At 39.9% G+C, this 20,360-nt stretch overlaps 1 protein-coding gene across 1 annotated transcript in view; it reads left to right on the top strand.

The window, feature by feature from the left end:
- Nucleotides 1-20,360, top strand: part of PHEX (phosphate regulating endopeptidase homolog, X-linked) — a 253,359-nt gene that overhangs the window by 190,338 nt on the left and 42,661 nt on the right. Inside the window, exon 15 of the mRNA XM_006835574.1 lies at nucleotides 4,799-4,857. Coding sequence (XP_006835637.1) covers nucleotides 4,799-4,857 — 59 coding nt within the window. The remainder of the gene's footprint in view (nucleotides 1-4,798; nucleotides 4,858-20,360) is intronic.

The following is a 20,360-nucleotide window of genomic DNA, read 5'->3' as shown; positions in this document are numbered from 1 at the left end:
TGAAGTGTCTGTTCATGTCCTGTGCCCATTTTTTAATTGGGTTATTTGTCTTTTTCTTCTAGAGGTGTTGTAGTTTACTATATATTTTAGAAATCAGTCCCTTGTCTGATGTGTCATTTCAAAAGATTTTTTTCCATTCTGTTGGTTCCTTTTTTGCTTGTCTGGTGAAGTCTTTTGATGCACATAAGTTTTTAATTTTTAGAATGTCCCACTCATCTATTTTGTCTACTTTTGTTTGTGTAGTTTTCAAAATGTTTGGTAGTCTGTGTATTCCCTGAATTTGAGCCCTCACATTTGTCCTATATTTTCATTGATGACCTTCATAATTCTGGGATTCACATTTAGGTCTTTAATCCAAGCTGAGCTGGTTTTTGTATAACGTGTAAGGTAAAGGTCTTATTTCAGTCTTTTGCATATCGCTTTCCAGTTCTGCCAGCACCATCTGTTGAAGAGACTATCCCCTCCCCATGTGATATATTTAGGCACTTTGTAAAAATCAGTTGGCTGTATGTGGATGGATTCTCAATTCTGTTCTGTTGATCAATGTATCTTTCATTACCAGTACCAGGCTGTTTTGGCCACTGTAGCTGTGTGGTTTCCAACATTATTCTTCTTCTTAAGCAGTGCTTTGATTATCCTGGGTCTCCTTCCTTTCCATAACGTTTGTAATTATTTTTTCCATTTCTTTGAAGAATGTTGTTGGAATCTGGATTGCAATTGCATTATATGTTTAAATTGCTTTGTGCAGCAGTATTGACATTTTCACAATGTTAAGTCTTCCTATCCTGGAGCATGGTACATTCTTCCATTTTTGTAGGTCTCTCTTGGTTTCTTGTAGTAGTGTTTTGTAATTTTCTTTGTATAGGTCCTTTGTCTCTCTGGTTACATTTATTCCCAGATATTTCATCCTTTGGGTGGCTATTGTAAATGGTATTGCTTTCCTAATGTCCTTTTCAGCGTTACCATTGTTACTATAGAGGAATCCAACTGACTTTTGTATGTTGATCTTCTATCCTGCCACTTTGCTGTCATTGTTACTATAGAGAAATCCAACTGGTTTTTGTATGTTGATTTTATATCCTGCCACTTTGCTGAATCTTCCAATGAGGTCTAGTAGCTTTTTTACTGAGTCTTTGGGGTTTTCTATGTATAGGATCATATTGTCTGCGAATAGAAAGAGTTTTACTTCCTCTTTGACAATTTAGATGCCTTTAATTTCCCTGTCTTGCCGTATAGCTCTTGCTAAGACTTCCAGCACAGTATTGAATAGGAGTGGTGACAAAGGGCATCCTTGTCTTGTTCCTGTTCACAGAGGGAAGGCTTTCAGTTTCTCTCCATTGAGAGTAATGTAGGCTGTTGGTTTTGTATATATGCTCTTGATTATATTGAGGAATTTCCATTTGATTCCTATTTTGTTGAGTGTTTTTATCAGAAATGGATGTTGGATTTTTGTCAAGTGCCTTTTCTGCATCAGTCGATATGATCATGTGGTTCTTTTCTTTTTTGTTATTTATATGGTGGATTGCGTTGATTGTTTTTCTAATGTTGAATCATCCTAGCATCCCTGATATGACTCCCACCTGATCATGATGTATTATCTTTTTGATGTGCTGCTGGATTCTGTTAGCTAGGATTTTGTTGAGAATTTTTGCATCTATGTTCATAAGGGATATTGGTCTGTAATTTTCTTTCTTAGTGACATCTTTCCCTGGTTTGGGTATGAGGGTTATGCTTGCTTCATAAACTGTATTAGGAAGTTTGCCATCCTCCTCTATATTCTGGAATAATTTGAGTAGAATTGGTGACATCTCTTCCCTGAATGTTTGGTAGAACTCACCAATGAAGCCATCTGGGCCTGGACTTCGTTTGGTTGGGAGTGTTTTGATGATCTGATCAATTTCTTCTTTTATTATGGGTCTGTTCAGGTTTTCTACTTCACTCTGAGTTAGGTAGGTGGTGTTTTTCTAAAAATTTATCCATCTCTTCTAAGTTTTCAAGTTTGTTGGAGTACAACTCTTCATAGTATTCTGTTATTATCCTTTTGATTTCCTTTGGCTCTGTTGTGACATTGCCCATGTGGTTTCTAATGCGTGTTATTTGTGTCTTCTCCCTCTTTTCTTTTGTTAGGTTTGCCAATGGTCTGTCAATTTTGTTAATCCTTTCAAAGAACCAACCTCTTGTCCTGTTGATTCTACGGTTTTTCTGTTTTCTATCTCATTTGCTTCTGCTCTAATCTTTATTATTTATTTTCTTTTGGTGGCTGTAGGTTCCCTCTGTTGGTCTGTTTCTAATTGTTGTAGATGCTGTGTAATGTGTTAATTTTGGTTCTTCCTTCTTTTTGGATATGTGCATTTATTGCAGTAAATTGTCCTCTCAGAACTGCTTTCGCCATGTCCCACAGATTTTGGTATGTTGTGTTTTCGTTCTCATTTGTTTCTAGGAACTTTATGAGTTCATGTTTCATTTCTTTTACTACCCAGTTGCTTTTCAGCAGGGTGTTATTCAGTTTCCATGTATTTGACTTTATTTATTTGGTCTTCCTATTGTTGATTTCTGATTTGATAGTATTGTGGTCTGAGAAGATGCTTTGTAGTATTTTGATATTTGTAAATTTATGGAGGTTTGTTTTGTGGCCTAACACATGGTCTATTTTGGAAAATGTTCCATGTGCACTGGAAAAGAATGTGTATTGCGCTCTTGTTGGGTTGAGTGCTCTGTACACATCTCTGAGGTCCAGTTGGCTGATTGTGTTGTTTAGTTCCTCTGTGTCTTTGTCAGGTTTCTTGTTGTTCTGGCCCATAAAATCAGTTTTGACTCATGGTGCTGTCACATATGGTTTCTGAACTTGTAAATCTTTATGAGAACAGAAATCCCCATCTTTCTGTTGCAGAGTGGCTGTTGAGTTTGAACTGCTGACTTTGCTGTTAGTAGTCCAGTGTTTATCCTACAGCACTGCCAGGGCTCCTTAGTTCCATATTTGTTGTTAAATTCCATATGTCTACCATAAATTCATCTATTGTTGTTGTTAAGTGCTGGCAAGTTGGCTCTGACTCATAGTGACCCTGTGTAGAGTTTCCAAGGCTTTAAATCATTGCAGGAACAGAAAGCCTTATCTTTCTCCTGCGGTGCAGCTGGTGGGCTCAAACTACGGGCTCAAATTTGTGGATCGCAGTTCAGTGCCTAGAAAATAATTATTTCAGACTAATCTGTTAGTTTGAAATAATTATTTTCTAGTCAGACACACATTAGTGAAATGTGTCTTCTAAAAACCGATTTATAGAAGTTTATTTTAGAGCAGTTTGCTTAAGAAGAAATCCTTGGTCTCAATCCCACAGGATAGTGACTGAATCTCACAGCCATCTAAGCCAGTGGTTGACAAACTATAGCCTATGGAGCACGTCAGACCTGCTGCTTGTTTTCATATGGCCAATGAATTAAGGAGGACTTTTGTAAAGCAACATTTGCAGTCAATTTGATGATGGAACAGCACTAACTTTGAATCATAGTTAGTCAAAATGTTATCCACACCCAAAGAATTCCATTCTTCTTCTTAGTTGTTGTTGTTGTTAAGTGCCGTAGAGTTGGCTATAATTCATAGCGACCCTGTATAGGGTTTCTGAGGAACAGCTGGTGGGTTTGAACCACTGACCTTGTAGTTCGCAGTCCAGTGCTTATCCTACAGTGACACACCATGACTCCTCCTTCTTAATAGTGCTATATTTTAAAAAAGATTATATGTAATCATGCTTATTTTAAAATTTCATCAATAAAACACTTGTAGAAGATTTTTTCTCTTCTTTATAAAAAATACCTACATAATATTCTCAGTTTTCCCTCTGTGCCTGTGAAGCCTGAAATATTTAAGATCGGACTCTCTACAGAAAAATAGAAATGTACTAACTCCCGATCTGTGGAACCTACTGTGCATTTAAAATGGATCTGTAAACTCTCCACAGTTGGAAGGGACTCCCTGGATCTTCTAATACATTCTCCTAATTTTGTAGCAAAAAGTAACTTGCAGGAAGGTAAGTGACTTTTCTAATACAACCCATCTAGTTAATGTTAGTTCCCTGGCTGTCACAAAGTGTTAAGCATTCAGCTGCTAATCAGAAGGTTGGAGGATTGAGCCCACCTAGAGGTGCCTTGGAAGAAAGGTCTCCCTGGTGTTCAACTGAGGATTCAGCGTGCTGGAGCACACTTCCACACGGGGTTCTGTGAGCCAGAATCAGCTCAAAGGCAACGCTTTGCTTTGTATTTTGTTAGGGATAGAGGCTGCTCTGTCACTAACTTTTTTGGTGCCTAATTCAGTACACTTTCCATGGATAACAGGTGGCTCCTACCCTTTTCGTCTCTATGTACATGGTTCTATCTGTTGCACCCGGTCCAAGCATTTTAATGGACAGATCACAGATGATACAGCATGGAAATATAGCTGTCCTAGCAATCCATTGAGCAGGGCTCAGCTTGTATTTCCATCTGCAGAAAGATCCCTTTAGATTCTAGAATTTCTCATTAAAGCCATTTCAGAAGCACTTGTGCTGACTTTCCCCATTAAGTTAGTAACACTGAATAACCAGGCATGTTAATATATTTTCATCGAACCATGTTCAGTTTAGGATGAAATTGTTCATTAAACAGGACAATAGCCCTAAACTGAGGTGATCATTTGTCCTGGCTCCTCGCATCCCCACTGTTCCATGGTTGGTCATTCATCGGTCCAGCTGCATTCTGTTTTGCCTTGCTACCCTCCTGCCTGTATAATGATGTTGCCTTGTGGCATTTGCTTCTCTTTCTCCAGGTGGTTCACGAATCCAACAACTGTCAATGCCTTCTACAGTGCATCCACCAACCAGATACGTAAGTACCAGGCTCCTTGTCTCCTTACTTTGTTGTGGTTGAGTGCCATTGAGTTGGTTCCAACTCATAGTGACCCTGTATAGCGTTTCTAAGGAGCAGCTCGTAGTTTTGAACTGCCAACCTTGTGGTTAGCAGCCCGGTGCTTACCCTACAGTGCCATACCGGCACTCCTGTTTCTTTACTAGTTGGGTACAAAATGGAAGGAGCCTTTTTCACTGACTATATTTAAGGGTAAGGATTTCTTCTTCTTTTTTTTTCCCAAAAGAGTTATCAGGTATGCTGGTGAAGGATATTTGCTTTCTCCTACCTATATATGCCCAATTTTTTCTTATTCCTTTTACCTCATACTTAAAAAAAAAAAAAAAAAGAGTCTTATGTTGTCATTGACAGTGCACACAGCATTTTAGGTTCAACAATTTCTACAAAAGTTGTTCAGTGACATCACTTGCATTCTTCACTCTTTCCTCTCTGGTGGTTGGTTCCATCATTTATCTAGTCCCTGCCCCCTTACAGCCTCACTTTTGTTTTAAAGTAGCTGTTGGCAATCTGCTGTCATATAGATTCTTTTTTAAAGGAGCACAGTACTTATGGATGCTATTCATTATGATGTTTTTTTAACCAATATGTTATTTAGCTACAAGGTGACCTTAGAGATTAGTTTCGATTCAAAGCTTGACAAGTATCTTGACAATAGTCTCGAGTCCTCTAGTCTCAATTCATCCAATAGGTCTTTTGTTTTATTTTTGATTAGGAATTTGAGGTTCTGCTTCACATTTTTCTCCTGTTCTATCAGGGTTCATCACCAGCTGCTCTGTGGGAAAACGATAAGGCTGTCTGCTCCCCTAAAGATTTACAATCTCAGAAACTCAATACAGGGTTGCTATGAGTGGGAATCAACTTGGTGGCAGTGGCGTTTGGTTGTTTTGGTATTCTCTAGAACATGTATCTCCCTTTGCCCCCATATTTTTAAAATTAAAGTTTTAAATCATTGATTTAAAAAAATGAATTACAATAAATACAATCACAATTAAGTTACTTACATGTATTGGGTACATGTAGTTATAAATACCATGATATATTTAAAGAATATATTAATGATCAGATTGGCAAAACCAAAAAGTATGCTAGTACCAAGTATTGGCAAAATTGACATGTATTCACTGCTGGTGGAAATGTGAATCAGTTCTCTCACTTTGCAGAGCACTTTGGTGAGCAATCTTCAGAGAAAAGCTGAAAACGGGGATGTCTTCATTCAGACCCATCATTTCCACTGTGGACATGTGCCCTAGTGCTAGGCTTCTCAAAGTGGGGTCCATGGACCAATAGTAACATACCTGGAACTTGTTAGAAATGCTAATTTTTGGTCTCTCCTTAGACCAAACTCTGGATCTGGTGGTAATAAACCTGGCTTAACAAGACCTCCAGGTGATTGTAATATATGTTGACGTTTGAGACCCACTTCCCTAGAGAACTCTTGCACAAGGAGGAGGCCCATCAGAGAACGCTGATAGCAGTATTGTTCACAATAGAGAAAGGAGAATTGCCTCAGTGTCCCCTCTTCAGGAAAATGAATCAAATAAGATATATTCACAGCATTGAAAAATCAATGACTTAGAGCAACACAGTCAGTTGTGTGTAAAATTACTTGGGGGAAAAATAGAGTGGCACTTTAAGATCAGCGCTGGACTGTGAACCACAAGGTGGGCAGTTCAAACCCACCAGCTGCCCCTTGGAAATTCTATACAGGGTCGCTATAAGTTGATGGTACTTAAACAACAACAACAACAACCATGTCAGTAAAATAAAAAAAGCAGACAGTATATTGTTTAGTGGTACATACATAAAGTATTAGAAGTCCAGTACTTTCATGAGTATGACAGATAACAAATTCAGGTTCATGATGATGTCTAGTGGGTTGTGGGGACCAGTCCTGCTCAAACTCTGGTTGTTTTCTCCTCGTCCCCTGTGTCTTCATGGTGACATGCTCAAGACTCAGTCTTTGGACCTCTTCTGTTGTCCTTCTTTCTACACTTGCTTGGTGATAATACCTAATGGCATTATTTTAATCACTCTGCTTATTAAACATAAGGGATGGAATTTATCAGGACTTGCCCATGCCACCACCATCTCCCTCCTGGACAACTCTAATAGCCTCCTCACTGGCCTTTCTCCTTCTGTCCTTATACTTCTCCAATCGGTTCTCAATCTAATCTCGTAGCAATCTTAAGATGTTTTAAAATCATATTAAATCACTCCTTTGCTTAATCCCCTTATCAATTTCCCTTCAACCTCAAGAGTAAAAGCCAAGTTACCTACAATGGACTGTTGTTAAGTGTTGTCAAGTTGGTTCTGACTCATAGTGACCCTGTATAGGGCTTCCAAGAAGCAGCTGGTGGGTTTGAACTACCAACCTTACCATTAGTAATCCAGTACTTATCCTACAGTGCCATACCAGGACTCCTTAAATGGACTTGTTGTTGTTGTTAGGTGCCATTGAGTCAGTACCTACTCAAAGTGACCCAGAGGCCTGTTATCTCTCTGCCGTTACCTCCCCCTTTTCCCATTTACTCTGTTCCAGCCACACTGGCCTCCTTAGTGTTCCCCTAGTATGTCTGGCAAACTCTTTCCTCAGGGCACTTACAGAGTTTTTCCTACCTTGGACAGTTTCCTCAAGTGGTCCTCGTGGTTCATTCTCCTACTTTCTTCAAATCAGTCCTCAAATGCCACCACCTCAGTGAGGTGTCCAGTCCAACTTCTAACTGGTTAGCCAGCCTCCTGGAGGTCTTGGTGTGCTGACCGTCATGCCAACAGGACTTTGTGTCTAAGTGAACAGCCCGAAGAATGTGGCTGCTGTCTACCACCTGGGCCATCTCCTTCGAGTTGCCTTCTTGTGAGCCCTTTGAGGAATAGCAATCTTTGACAGACTTGGGTCTGAGAGAGTAAAGAACAGAAAGAAGGAAAAAAAGCTGATGGTGGTAATTTTTTATTTATACATTAATTTATATAACCAAATGGGTTGCTGCATATTTTAAATGTCACTCTTTAGTATACATTATTACTTATTACATTGAAAGGAGCTTTGCTTTCTTTTTTTAAAAAACAAAAATATTTTATTGTGTTTTTGGTGGATGTTTACATAGAAAGTTGGCCTCTCAGTTGACAATTTCCACATAACTTGTTTGGTGACATTAGTTATGTTTACCACAGTGTATTAACATTCTCTTTTACAGTGTTCAGTTCCCATTCCAGGACTCTAGTTTCCCTGCCCCCTTATCTGTTCATCTTTGCTTGTAAGTACTTGTTGACGTTTTGGTCTCATACTGATGGTTTTAAAATAGGACACAGATCTTACAAGTAATGTCCTTTCTTTTGTATGTCCCTCTGCTATTTTGCCAAACAGTGTCCTCAGGAGATAGGCTTGGTTCTAGGTTTACGAGTGTCTCCTAAGGTCCACTTTGAGAACTAGAGCTGCACAGGTTATATGGAAGCTTATGGTATTTGAGGTATTAATCTAGTGGTTAAAATAATTCTTATTTTAATATAATGTGAATTATATTAACATTACGGGGAATATTTATTCTATTGATCAATAGACCATTGTTTAGATTACCCATTTTAAAAGAAAATATTTTATCATGTAATATTTGGTCCAAGCAAAAGAATATTTATAACATACATCTCAATATAGTGTGTATTTGTGGTGCCATAGGATAAACACTCAAACTCAAGGTCAGTGGTTCAAACTCACCATCTGTTCCTTGGAAATCTTATACAGGATCTCTATGAGTCAGAACTGACTCAACAGCACTTAACAACAACAACACATAGCATATAAGAAAATATGATAAAATAAATATGTACCTGTGAATCCACAATCCAACCAAGAATCAGAACCTTAGCAATGTCAGTGCACCTACCCATGTCCCTGTCTCTGCCATTCCTCTCTCTTACCCACAGAGGTAACCAGAGTTTTGAATTTTGTGTTTATCATGTTCTTGTTTTTTAATGAAAATTTTAGACCATTTACATATGTCCCACCAAATGATGTATTGTTTATTTTCAGTTCTTTAGCTTAATGAATGTTGTCATACTGTAACTTCAGCAACTCTGGTTTCTATTCAGCATGTCATTTCTGCAATTCAGCCATAGAGCATGTAGTAGTAGATTTTTTTATTTTCACTGCTGTATACTATTCCATTGTGGGACTTTACTCTTCTATGGTTTCTAGCTCTATGGTTTTGTTTTTTAATCTTTAGTTTATTGTTACTATGATTCCTATTGTCCCTTGATACACGTGCTTGGAGAGGAATTCCTGGCTTTTAGGGTATGCAAATGCTCCACTTTACCAGGTAACACCAGGCATTTTCGGAAATGCTGAAGTGCTTCTATTGTCTCTCATTTCCGTCAACACTTGGCATTGGGAGACTTAATTTTCTGGTAGCGTAGTGGTTACGAATCGGGCTGTGAACCGCAAGGTCAGCAGTTCGAAATTACCAGCTGCTCCGCGGAAGAAAGTTGAGGCATTCTGCTCCCGTAAAGATTTACAACCTCGGAAACTCTGTACAGGGTCGCTATGAGTCAGAACCGACTCCCCGGCACATAACAACAACAACAACAACAGTGAATGTAATAGACCAGCTCTTATGCAAGGAAAGGTGATGTGATAATCTCTTCGCCAATGTTTCCATATCAGCCAATACTTTCAAATATCAGCCAATACGTACTGCTCCTTTGGGAACTTTAATATATCCAATAAGAGTTCAGCCTCCAAGGATAATTCCCACTCAGCTCTTTTCTTGCCTGAGAAGAGTTGATCCTATTAGAGGTTTACTGAAGAAGAAGCCATTTCAGAGTCACCAACGGTTTCACGAAAGTTCATGGGCAGAGGGATTTTGGAATGAACAATTTGAAGCAGTATTTTAATTAAGAGGTTCAAGCTGTTTCTATTTTCCTAATGACCACTGCTTGCTCTCATTGTAAATTACATTCCCAGGCAAGATGACAGGGAATCCTTTGGGTGACTTTTAATTTTTTCCTCTCCATTCTGATTTTCTGGACTACAAATGAAGACAGGTGGAGTTCTTCTTATACATTTCCCCATTGGATTCCCTGGGACCCTCTCCCTCCCACTACTACCTTCTATTTGCTTCACTGAAGAAGTGAAAAATTGAGGTGATTTTCTAAAATGAACATCTTTATTGATTAGGGACTGATTCTGACAGTATGTGGCCATCTGTTTAATTGGGTTCACATCGAAGATGTAACTATACTTAGTAATGTGATTTATCAGAATTTCATTCTAGTTCCTACCATCACTTTCTGATTATGCCACTTACGTCTATTTCTGCACATGGTAGACACTTGCATAGAAAATAGAAAAACCTGTAGTTGTGTGTGCATGCATATAAATTCATGATTGCATGTCAAACTCCATGATTTGTGCCTGCTAGGGATGGGATTGTGTCCTCCTAAAGTCTGTGTCATAAATCCTAACCTTCATGCCTCTGGTCATAATTCCATTTGGGAATAGAATGTCTTTGTTATGCTAATGAGACAGGATTAGTGTAGGGTGTGTCTTGAGGCTGTCTCTTTTGAGATATAAAAGAGATTAAAAAAGCAATTGAAAGAAGAGATGAGGGAAGAGAGATGCCAAGCCACATGAGGACTGGCCAGGAACAGAGTTCCAAAGAGACAAGGGCATTCCTCCAGAGCTGACAAAGAGAGAAAGCCTGCCTCTAGAGGCAACATCTTGACTTTGGACTTCTAGACTGCTAAACTGTAAGAAAAGAAATCTGTTAAAGCCACCCTCTTGTTATAGCAGCACAAGAGAACCAAGACAGTGGTCATCTTTCAATGTTAGATTTTTCAGAGTGGTTATAGGAGTCCTGGTGTGGCACTGTGGGTTAATGTGTCAGACTGCAAAGTCATTTGAACTGCAAGGTTGGTGGTTCTAGCTCACCAGCTGCTCCCTGGAAACCCTATTCAGGGTCGCTATGGGTCAGAATTGACTTGACAGCACTTAACAACAACAACAACGTAGCTCCTTATTTTTCAACCCTTGTCAAGTAGGGGTAGCAGGGTCTTCTGATACAGAGTGTAGTGTGAAATAATGATGGTTTCAATCTGTCATGTGAGGAGTTATACTCAGGGGCTGTTGTAGAATTTAATTATATTTGAATTACTAGTATGGTTTAAAAGGAAAACAAGGAGCTGAGGTTATTGGTGCCTAAGCCTATGCTTCCCTAACTTTGCAGTCATGGCAAAACTGGTCTTCCTGCTTTTTGTAGGGAAACTTTGAGACCCTCAATGGGAGACCTTGACCATCGCTTACTACTTGTGTAGCCGTGGGCATTGCCCTGGTCTGTCACATACAGAAGTTACGTATTCTATATGGTTTCTGCAAGATTCTGTAGCGTTTAACAAGATGAATTTGTGAAATGCTCAGCCCATTGTCAAGATCAGGGTTTTTATTCATAACACTGGCATGCCAATAATCCCAGCTATATCTAGTGTGTTTGTTACAGAATCAACACAGAAAAGTGTGAGGATTAAATATATATATATATATATTATAAAGTTATAAATCATAAAACATTGATCATTTTAATGCTTTTCAACTATGCAATTCAGTGGCATTAATTACATTTATCATATTGGGCAACCATCACCACTACCCATTTCCAAATGGTTTTCATCACCCCACACAGAAACTCAGCACCCCACACAGAAACTCCTGCTTCCCCTCCTCTTGCCCCAGGTAACCATTCATAAATTCCTGTCTCTCTGTACTTATCCTACCCTACCCATTGCCATTGAGTTGATTCCGACTCATAGCTATCCTGTAGGATGGAACTGCCTTTAAGTTTCTGAGACTATCCATCTTCATGGAAGCAGACTGCCTCATCTTTCTTCCTGTGGAGCTGCTGGTAGGTTTGAACTACCAGCGTTTCTGTTAACAGTTCAATGCACCATCAGGGCATATTTGCACTTGTCTAGAAGTGCATACAGCCAGAGTGATCCTTGGAGGCCAAGATGACCAAATTTTGACTCTCATACTTTGGACATGTTGTCATGAGGGACCAGTCGCTGGAGAAGGATATCATGTTTGGTAAGGTGGAGGGTCAGAGAAAAAGAGGAAGACCCCTAATGAGATGGATTGTCCAAGTGGCAGCATCAACGGACTCAAGCGTGGCAACAGTAGTGAGGTTGGCCCAGGATCGGGCAGTGTTTCATTCTGCTGTGCATAAGGTTGCTATGGGTCAGTACCAACTCGATGGCACCTAACAACAACAACCAAGGGAAAATTTGGGGAAATACTTTGAATTTTTGCTCTCAAAAGATTTTGTAAATTAAAAGAATCAAATAGAGTACATGGAGTTTGGCAAAGTATTTGGGTCATCTCTCCTGTCACATAGCAATTCCACTCCTGAGTCTGTATCCTTGATCAGTGAACCTTTATACCCACCTAGAGACATGCACAGGGATGTTCATAGCAGCTTTATTCATAGGAGTAAAAACCCGGGAAGAATCCAATGCCCATCAACAAAGGACAGAGGAAAAAAAAAACTGTGGTATATCCATACAGCTGAATATTACTCCACAATGTGTGTGCTCCACACCACCTTACCTCTAAATGCCCTGACTTAGAGTGGAGTTAAAGAATCCAGAAACAAGAGAGTGCATACTGTATGATTCCAGTTTAGAAAATTCACTAACAAGCACACTGATCTATGGAATAGAGATTACAATAATGACTATCCTTTTGGGGGGAGTTGATTTGAAGTGAGTAATCACTGGAAATATTTCCTATCTTCATCTGGGAGGTGGTTGCACACACAGGTGATATCTTTGTTAGGATTCATTGGCTCTACTCATAAGATATGTACACTTTATGTAAGTAACACCATAATAAAAACAGTAGCTTCCTCTTCCCATAAACATTTTCGAATGTTGTGTAATGTGCGTACATTTTGGGTGTATAACAGTTTGTCTCAGGTCAAGCCTTCAGAGGTGTAGTCCAGAGATCTGCAAACTTTTTCTGTAACGAGCCAGATGGTAAACATTTTCATTTTTGACTTTGTACTTCATATGGTCTGTTGCACTCAGTCTTCCATTGAAACCATAGAAAGTTCATAAATGATTCAGCATGACGCTAGTCCAATGAGACATTATGTATGAAAACAGGGAGCAGGCTGGATTTGGGCCCCTGAACTGTAGTTTGTCGACCCTTGGTGAGACGATGAGATCCAGGAAGTTACTAAAGACTGTTCATACCAGTTCCCATGGTTCTTTGGATCTGTTCAGGTGGTGGCAGCTGAGGGTAGCGTGAACAGCTCACATTTATATTTTTCACTTTTAACATGGACTGGTCTTTAGAATAAAATTCATTTCATGTATTCAGTATAGAATGCCTATCAAAAATGCCTCATTTTAATATTAGTTTTCATTTTCATACATCTCAAATCATATTAGGGAATTATTTTAAGCAAATAAAACCTTGTCTTGAAAAGCAAGCATAGCCTAAGGGCTAAAACCAATGGTTTTATTATCTTTGTTGTTATACACCAGGGATTTGGTTGCTGTAGTTTAATCACAGATAATCTGCTAAAGAAGATAAGCTTTTGTCCAGAGGCTGGGCTTATGCTGGCATAAAACTATAGAATTAATCCTGAAATCAAACATAGATTTGTTTTGCTGTTAAGGAAATAACTATTTCAAATGAAGAGCCTTTCTTATACTTTGTTGGCTTTGCCTGAAACCATATAGTGGAAGCCAAGTTGGCAAATACTCATTGGTGACCTCTACTGGGATTTAATAAAATTAAATTCCAGAATCCACTTGACACTTCACTTGGGGATCTGGAAAATAAGACTCACATCTAGAATTTGGAAAAGGGCTTTTGTAGTTTTGGAGCTAGAAGAAAACTTACGTGGTCACCTATCTTTGTTCTCTAGTGTTGCTATAACAGAAATACCACAAGTGGATGACTTTCACAACCAGAAATTTGTTCTCTCACAGATCAGGAGGCTAGAAGTCCAAATTCATAGTGCTGGCTCTTGAAAAATGTCTCATTTCAATATTAGTTGAAGACTTTCTCTTTGTTGGATCTGGGGAAAGGTCCTTGTCTCTTTTCAGCTTCTGTAGCCCCAGTATTCCTTGGAGATCTCCATATATCTTGGCGTGAATCTTCCCCAGAACCTATGTGCTTCACAGTTCAAGGACCCCAGGTCCAAAGGACCCACTCCACTCCTGGCTCTTCTATTTGGGTGGTAGTAGGTCCCTGCTTCTCTGCTCAGGTCTCTCTCCTTTTATCTCTTATAAGATAAAGGTGTTGGATGTCCACACTCTTGGGAATCTCCCATAAATTCTCTTATTGGTTTATCACATCTTGGGGGATAGCTACATCTCAAATGCCAAACCACTGAGAGTCCTGGCCCAGTCAAGTTCACATACCACCTAATCCCAAATCTTCATTGAGATTCTGAAACTCTTAGCAATTTTAACTGTATAATCATTTAATACTTACATAGTCCTCAATGAGTCTCAATTCCAGGTATTCATTGTCCCATGTAGTTCACTTCCATGCTGAATGAAGTTTACCTCTGTAACCAATAGGAAGATAAGGTGGAAATGATGGCATATGATTTCTGAGACTAGGTCATAAAAGACATTGCTTTCATCTACTTTCTTGGATTGATCATGGTGGGAGAAGCCAACCACTGTGCTGTTGAGCACACTCAAGCAATTCATTGAGCAGTAAGTCCATGTGTGAAGGAACTGCCTCCTGCCCATAGTCAGCATGCTGTGAGTAGCCTATCTTGGAAGAAATCCTCCAGCCTAGCCAAGCCTCCAGCTGACTGCAGTCCAGGCTTATATCCTAACTCCAGATTTGTGAGGGACTCTGAGGTGCATCCATCCAGCTAAACTGTTCTTGAACTCCTGCCCCAGAGAAATGGTGAGATAGAAATGGTTTATTGTTTTAAGCCAGTGATTTTTGGGATAATTTGTTACACAGCAGCAGAGGTCTCATGGCTAGTAAACTGTAGAGCTGGGAGTAGAACCTAGGTTATCTGATTGTATACTTTTGATTTCCAGGCTACGTCGTCATCCTCTGTTGGATAAGACATGCTGTGAGAATTACAGATGATGAAATATGTTTGGGTGATTGTTATTGTATCATACGCCCTCCATATTGTCCTTTCATCAGTGGGAGCATTGCTTTTGCTTTGCTATAGGGAGTAGGGTTAGCTGGTAGGGGTGTCAGAAGACTTTGCTGATTCCGTGTCCACAAGGGCTGTGGCGTTGAGCCCTCTAAGAGTGCTCTAAGAGCCCTCTAAGAGTGCTGCTTTGTGCAAGCTCTTTGGCTGTGTCTGTGAGCTTCTAGGATCTTTGGATTGGGGTAGGGTGGAGGGTGATTGATTATTTGAGAGATACCATCAGCTACCGTAAAAAGAATATTTAGATGTACTCTCCAAAGAGGTTGTAAAAAGAACGCTGAGACAGGTCTGAGTTCCTCTTATGTCACCGGGAGACAGAGAATTAAACTCCACATCAACCCAAGGCAGATTCCTGTGATGCTGGGGCCAGACATGCCTTCCTCCCCTTTCCTCCTTTCTGTCCCACATCGCTCTCTACTTCTCTGCTAGGTTAGATAACTAATTGTAATGGTCACACAGAACTCAGACAATACTTGTGATTATGGGCTCTATTAGGGAAGCTAACAGGTTACAGTTCAGAGCAGAAATGTTCAAGATCCAGTTCTTTCATCAGGATAGCCTCTTCTCAGCGGTGCCCACAGGTATGCCTCTTTCTGGCCCTTGGCTTCTCAGCCATGTAGCCCCTTGGCCTTGGCTCTGCTTGGGCAATGTTATAAAGCTCTTTTAGCACTGTTGATAAATGCCCAAAGGGCACAGCACTCCACCATAAGTCTCAGCCTGAAAGCGCTCAGTTCTTGCTCCGTGGGTCAGCAAACTTTGTCCTATAATTAAGAGCCTAGAGGCTCCCCACTCTGCAAGCAAGCCTCTTATCTGAAGGCACTCAGCTTTACTTGCTCCATGGACTGGGGAGCCCGTCGCTGTGTCTCATTCTCTGTTTTGCTGCTGCCATTCCTCTGCTGTCACAGCGTCCTGTCCCTGGATTGAGGAGGTTCAATGCACAGGATTTCGGGTTCCAAAGGATGCACTCCACTCCTGGTTTTTCTTCCTTGATGAGAGTGAGCTTCTCCCTCCTACTTCTAAAATGACTTATTTTATACCTAGCAGGATGGCAAATTGACCAGTCCCCCCGTTAGAGAGAGAGGTTTTTACAGTCACAATTAACCCTGCTACCAAACCCTCACAACTGAATCATATGATCCTTTCACCATCTTCACCCACCTTCTCTTAACAAGACCCATCAGGAAAAGAGGGGGTACATCTAATCTGCATGGACCCTTCCAGTCGTTTGGGGGGAGTTACAAAGACTGTGTCCAGAAGCGCCATATTAAATAATTCACTGCCCTGCAGAGGCACTCCTAAAACAAATTCACTAAGAGGTTTTGAAAGTTTTCTTAAATGAGCTGAGCTGAAGTTAAGTAATGGACAAACTTAAAAGAGTTTGAAAAATTGACATATGATGGACTTAGCCAGGTTAGGGACACTTGTTACAACTATTTTAAGACATTCTTGTCCTGATTTCATTGAGGAATCTGGGAAAAATGAAACAGTTCCCCCGTTTTTAAGGACCTGATGAAAAAAAACAGCTTAAGTTATCCTGCCTTTTGGGTAGTGTCAGTGGGGGACAAGAATGCTCTGCCCTAGAAATATCTGCAGACTCATGGGCACAGTAGAGGCGTGGCAGCAGCAAAACAGAGTATGAGACACACAGAGTGCCCATACAGCAAGTGCCAGGACACAAATTCTCATGTTGGGCATTTCCAAAAGCATGCTTGAGGGGTAAGGTAAATGCTGTTGCAGACATGGAGGACTGGGTAGGTTGTTACAGGCTGTTAGCAGAAAGGAAAGAATGATGATCAGGATCAATTGAATAAAGAAGTGTGGGGCAAGTCAGAGTGGAGTGGTGGGGAAGGATCATGAGGAGCAACCTGGCACTGAGCCTTATGGCAATGAGCCTCAAACTGAAAAACCAAACTCACTGCCATCAAGTTGAGTCCAGCTCATAGTGACCCTATAGGACAGTGTAGAACTGCCATAGGCTTTCTGAGGCTAGTCGGGAGCAGATTGCCACATCTTTCTCCTGTGAAGTGGCTGGTGGGTTTGAACTGCTGACCTCCAGTTAAACAGTGTGCTTAACCCACTGTGCCACCAGGAGTCCAGGTGAGCCTCAGACAGCTGGAACCCAGTCATGGTAGTAAGTGATAGGAAGTTAGGGAGCAATTTCACTCATTGATGTGGGTGCTCACAATCTCCCTTATCCTTTAAAACTCTCACTTGTCTTTTATCTTTATTACAATACTTCTAGTATGGCGTGTGCAAAAAATGCACCGACATAAATAATGTGCTCACATGAATGACACAAAGAAATGAAGAATGGAAAACAATTGGCGCATAGTGCCTTGTGACATTATCATATCACTCTGTTCATTAAAAAAACAACAATCTCTTGTTGATGTGCATCAAGACAGTACAAAATGTTACTTTTAATCATAATTGTATAATAAAGGTATAAGACATGGTCAAGAAGTCACAGATTGAGTTTGGTAGTCCACTGGTAATGGAAAAATAAATGATCAAAATTGCATTTCTTTCTATTAATTTAAGTTAATAATTATAGCATAATAGCAGTTGAATACAAAACTTGAGTGAAGCCATTAGGTTAGGTTAGGCCTGCCTATTTCATAGTTTAATCATGTCATTTTTGTGTCAGCTGAAGTCAGTAATACATCAATGCAATTGGCATAGAGCACTTACAAAAATAATGCATGAGGTGGGGAGGTTGCACAGTTAGCCAAAACGTATAATGCACATGTTATTTGTGAAACAGATGGGTTTTGTTAAGTGCCGTTGACTCAGATCAGCCCCATGGCAACCCTGTATAGGGTTTCTGAGGAGTGGCTGCTGAGCTTGAACTGCTGACCTTGCAGTTCAAACAACCTTGCAGTCCAGTGCATTAACCCACAGGGCCACCCCAGGACTCTGAAACAGAGGGGTAGTTCATGTTTATTGCAGAAAATCTAGAAACTTTTTAGATAAGCTAAAAAAAAAAAATTAAGTTAATACAAGCCATTCCCTAGATTACAAAGAACTGAATTACAGACAGACAACGCCTACTTGCCCTTTAATTTAATGTAATTTTGCTCTCATTTTGAAACAATTGAACCACAGTATGGAACTGGTTCAATTCATTCAATCCCCTGCTGAGAATTTGATTATTGTTTACACAAGAATTTGATTCTTGTATACATAAAAATGTCAGTTTGTCTTCCTGTGGTGGCTTACATGTTGCTGTGATGCTGGAAGCTATGCCACCAATATTTTAAATACCAGCAGCATAACCCATGGTGGACAGCTTTCAGTGGAACTTCGAGATTGAGACATACTAGGAAAAGTGGCAGACTACCACTAAATGTTTGTTGTTGTTAAGTGCCTTTGAGTCGGTTCCGACTCATAGTGACCCTGTACAGGGTTTCCGAGGGTGTAAATCTTTACGGAAGTAGAAAGCCTCATCTTTCTCCCGCGGAGCCGCTGGTAGTTTCGAACCGCTGACCTTAAGGTTCGCAGCCCAATTCGTAACCACTACGCTACCAGAGTTTAGCCACTGAAAACCCTACAAATAGCAGTATAACATAGTGCCAGAAGATGAGCCCCTCAGGTTGGAAGGCACTCTCCTCTTCAAAATAGAGTTGACCATCATGACGTGAAAGGAACAAATCTTTTATGACCTTCATCTGCTGATGGGGCACAACTCAAAATGAGAAACGGTTGCAAGCATCCATTAATAATCAGAACATGGAATGTATGAATCTAAGAAAGTTGGAAGTTGTAAACAGTGAAATGGCAGCAGAATGATGTAGGACCGGGTAGTGTTTCATTCCGCTGTGTATATGTGGTTGCTATGTGTCAGAAATGGCTGGATGGCACCTAACAACAACAAAAGCAAAAAAACAAAACAACAACAACAAAAAACCCCCCATAGCAATCACCTGGGAATCTATAAGAATCACCTGAGATCTTGTTAAAATGTAGATTCTGATTTATTATATCTGGGAGGTGGAAATGCAAATTCTCAGCAGGGAATCAAACAAAAAATGAACTGGTTCAAAAAGTGCCCATGGAGTTGGTTCTGACGCATAGTGACCCTGTATAAAATTTCCAAGGAGTGGCTGGTGAGCTTGAATCGCCGACCTTGCACTTCAAAATGAACTTGCAGTTCAGTGCATTAACCTGCAGCGCCACAGTTGCAACAAATTCTAAATTGCAATCACTTTTACTTGCTGCATGAGTAGCTTGTAAGTCATTGAAAGGCTTCTAGTCCTGGTGTAGTGGTGCGGTTTAATGCGCTGGACAGCAAGGTCAGTTTAAAGTGCAAGATCGGCAGTTCAAGCTCACTAGCCGCTCCTCAGAAACCCTATACAGGGATGCTATGAGTTGGAACCCATTTCATGGCACTTAACAACAACAAAAGCAAGATTAAATAAAGACCGTTTTCATCTTCCAACTTAACCTACAAATTCTTAAAGACACAGAAATGGATCTTCTCTGTACCCTAGGGACAGCCTGTGCTATCAATTAAAGATGTTCTTGTTAAGTGCTGTCGAGTCAGTTCCGACCCATGGTGACCCTGTATATGTGTCTCTTAAACTTATGTTTATCTATAAATATTTTAAAATTATAATATCTACACACTAAATAGTACTTCTTTTTTCCATTGCAAATGGTACTTGAATATCTTTCCATTTATCATATATTCTTCTAGGTCATGCATAATATAGTACTAAATAAAAAAGTACCTTTATTTCTTTCATTTCCTATTAATGTTTCAAAATTGTAAAAAAACACAAAACGATACTTTGTAATGACAATTTTTGTGGCCAAGTCCTTGTGCAAATCTAAGGGTGCTTCTTTAGGGAAAATTCTCTTGAAAAAAGTGGTTCTGATTTTTACTAACAGTAGATGGGATAGCTTGCTTGTAATGTTACACATCTTAAATGTACAGTCGGGCATCTGACTACAGATAACTTTGGAGGAGATGACTAAAGAGACTCTGTTTTTGTTTAATTAGTATGGTTAAGAAGGAGCCCTAGTGGTTCAAGGTTGGTGGTTCAAATCCACCATCTGCTTCATGCGAAAAAGATGAGTCAGTCTGCTCCGATAGGAATTGCAGATTTGAAAACACTGAGGAGTAGCTATTCTCTGACTTTAAGTCACTATTAGTCGGAATCGATTCGATAGTAGTGGATTTGGTTTTGATGTTGTTTCTTTTTCTTTATGCATTTTTTATTTTTTAAAGTTTTTATTGTAAATTGAGTGATAGTTTACATGGGACAACACCAGTTTTACGCTCAT

This window comes from Chrysochloris asiatica, unplaced genomic scaffold (assembly GCF_000296735.1).
Source record: "Chrysochloris asiatica unplaced genomic scaffold, ChrAsi1.0 scaffold00018, whole genome shotgun sequence".
Lineage (NCBI taxonomy): Eukaryota > Metazoa > Chordata > Mammalia > Afrosoricida > Chrysochloridae > Chrysochloris > Chrysochloris asiatica.
This window is presented reverse-complemented; position numbering and strand designations above follow the sequence as displayed.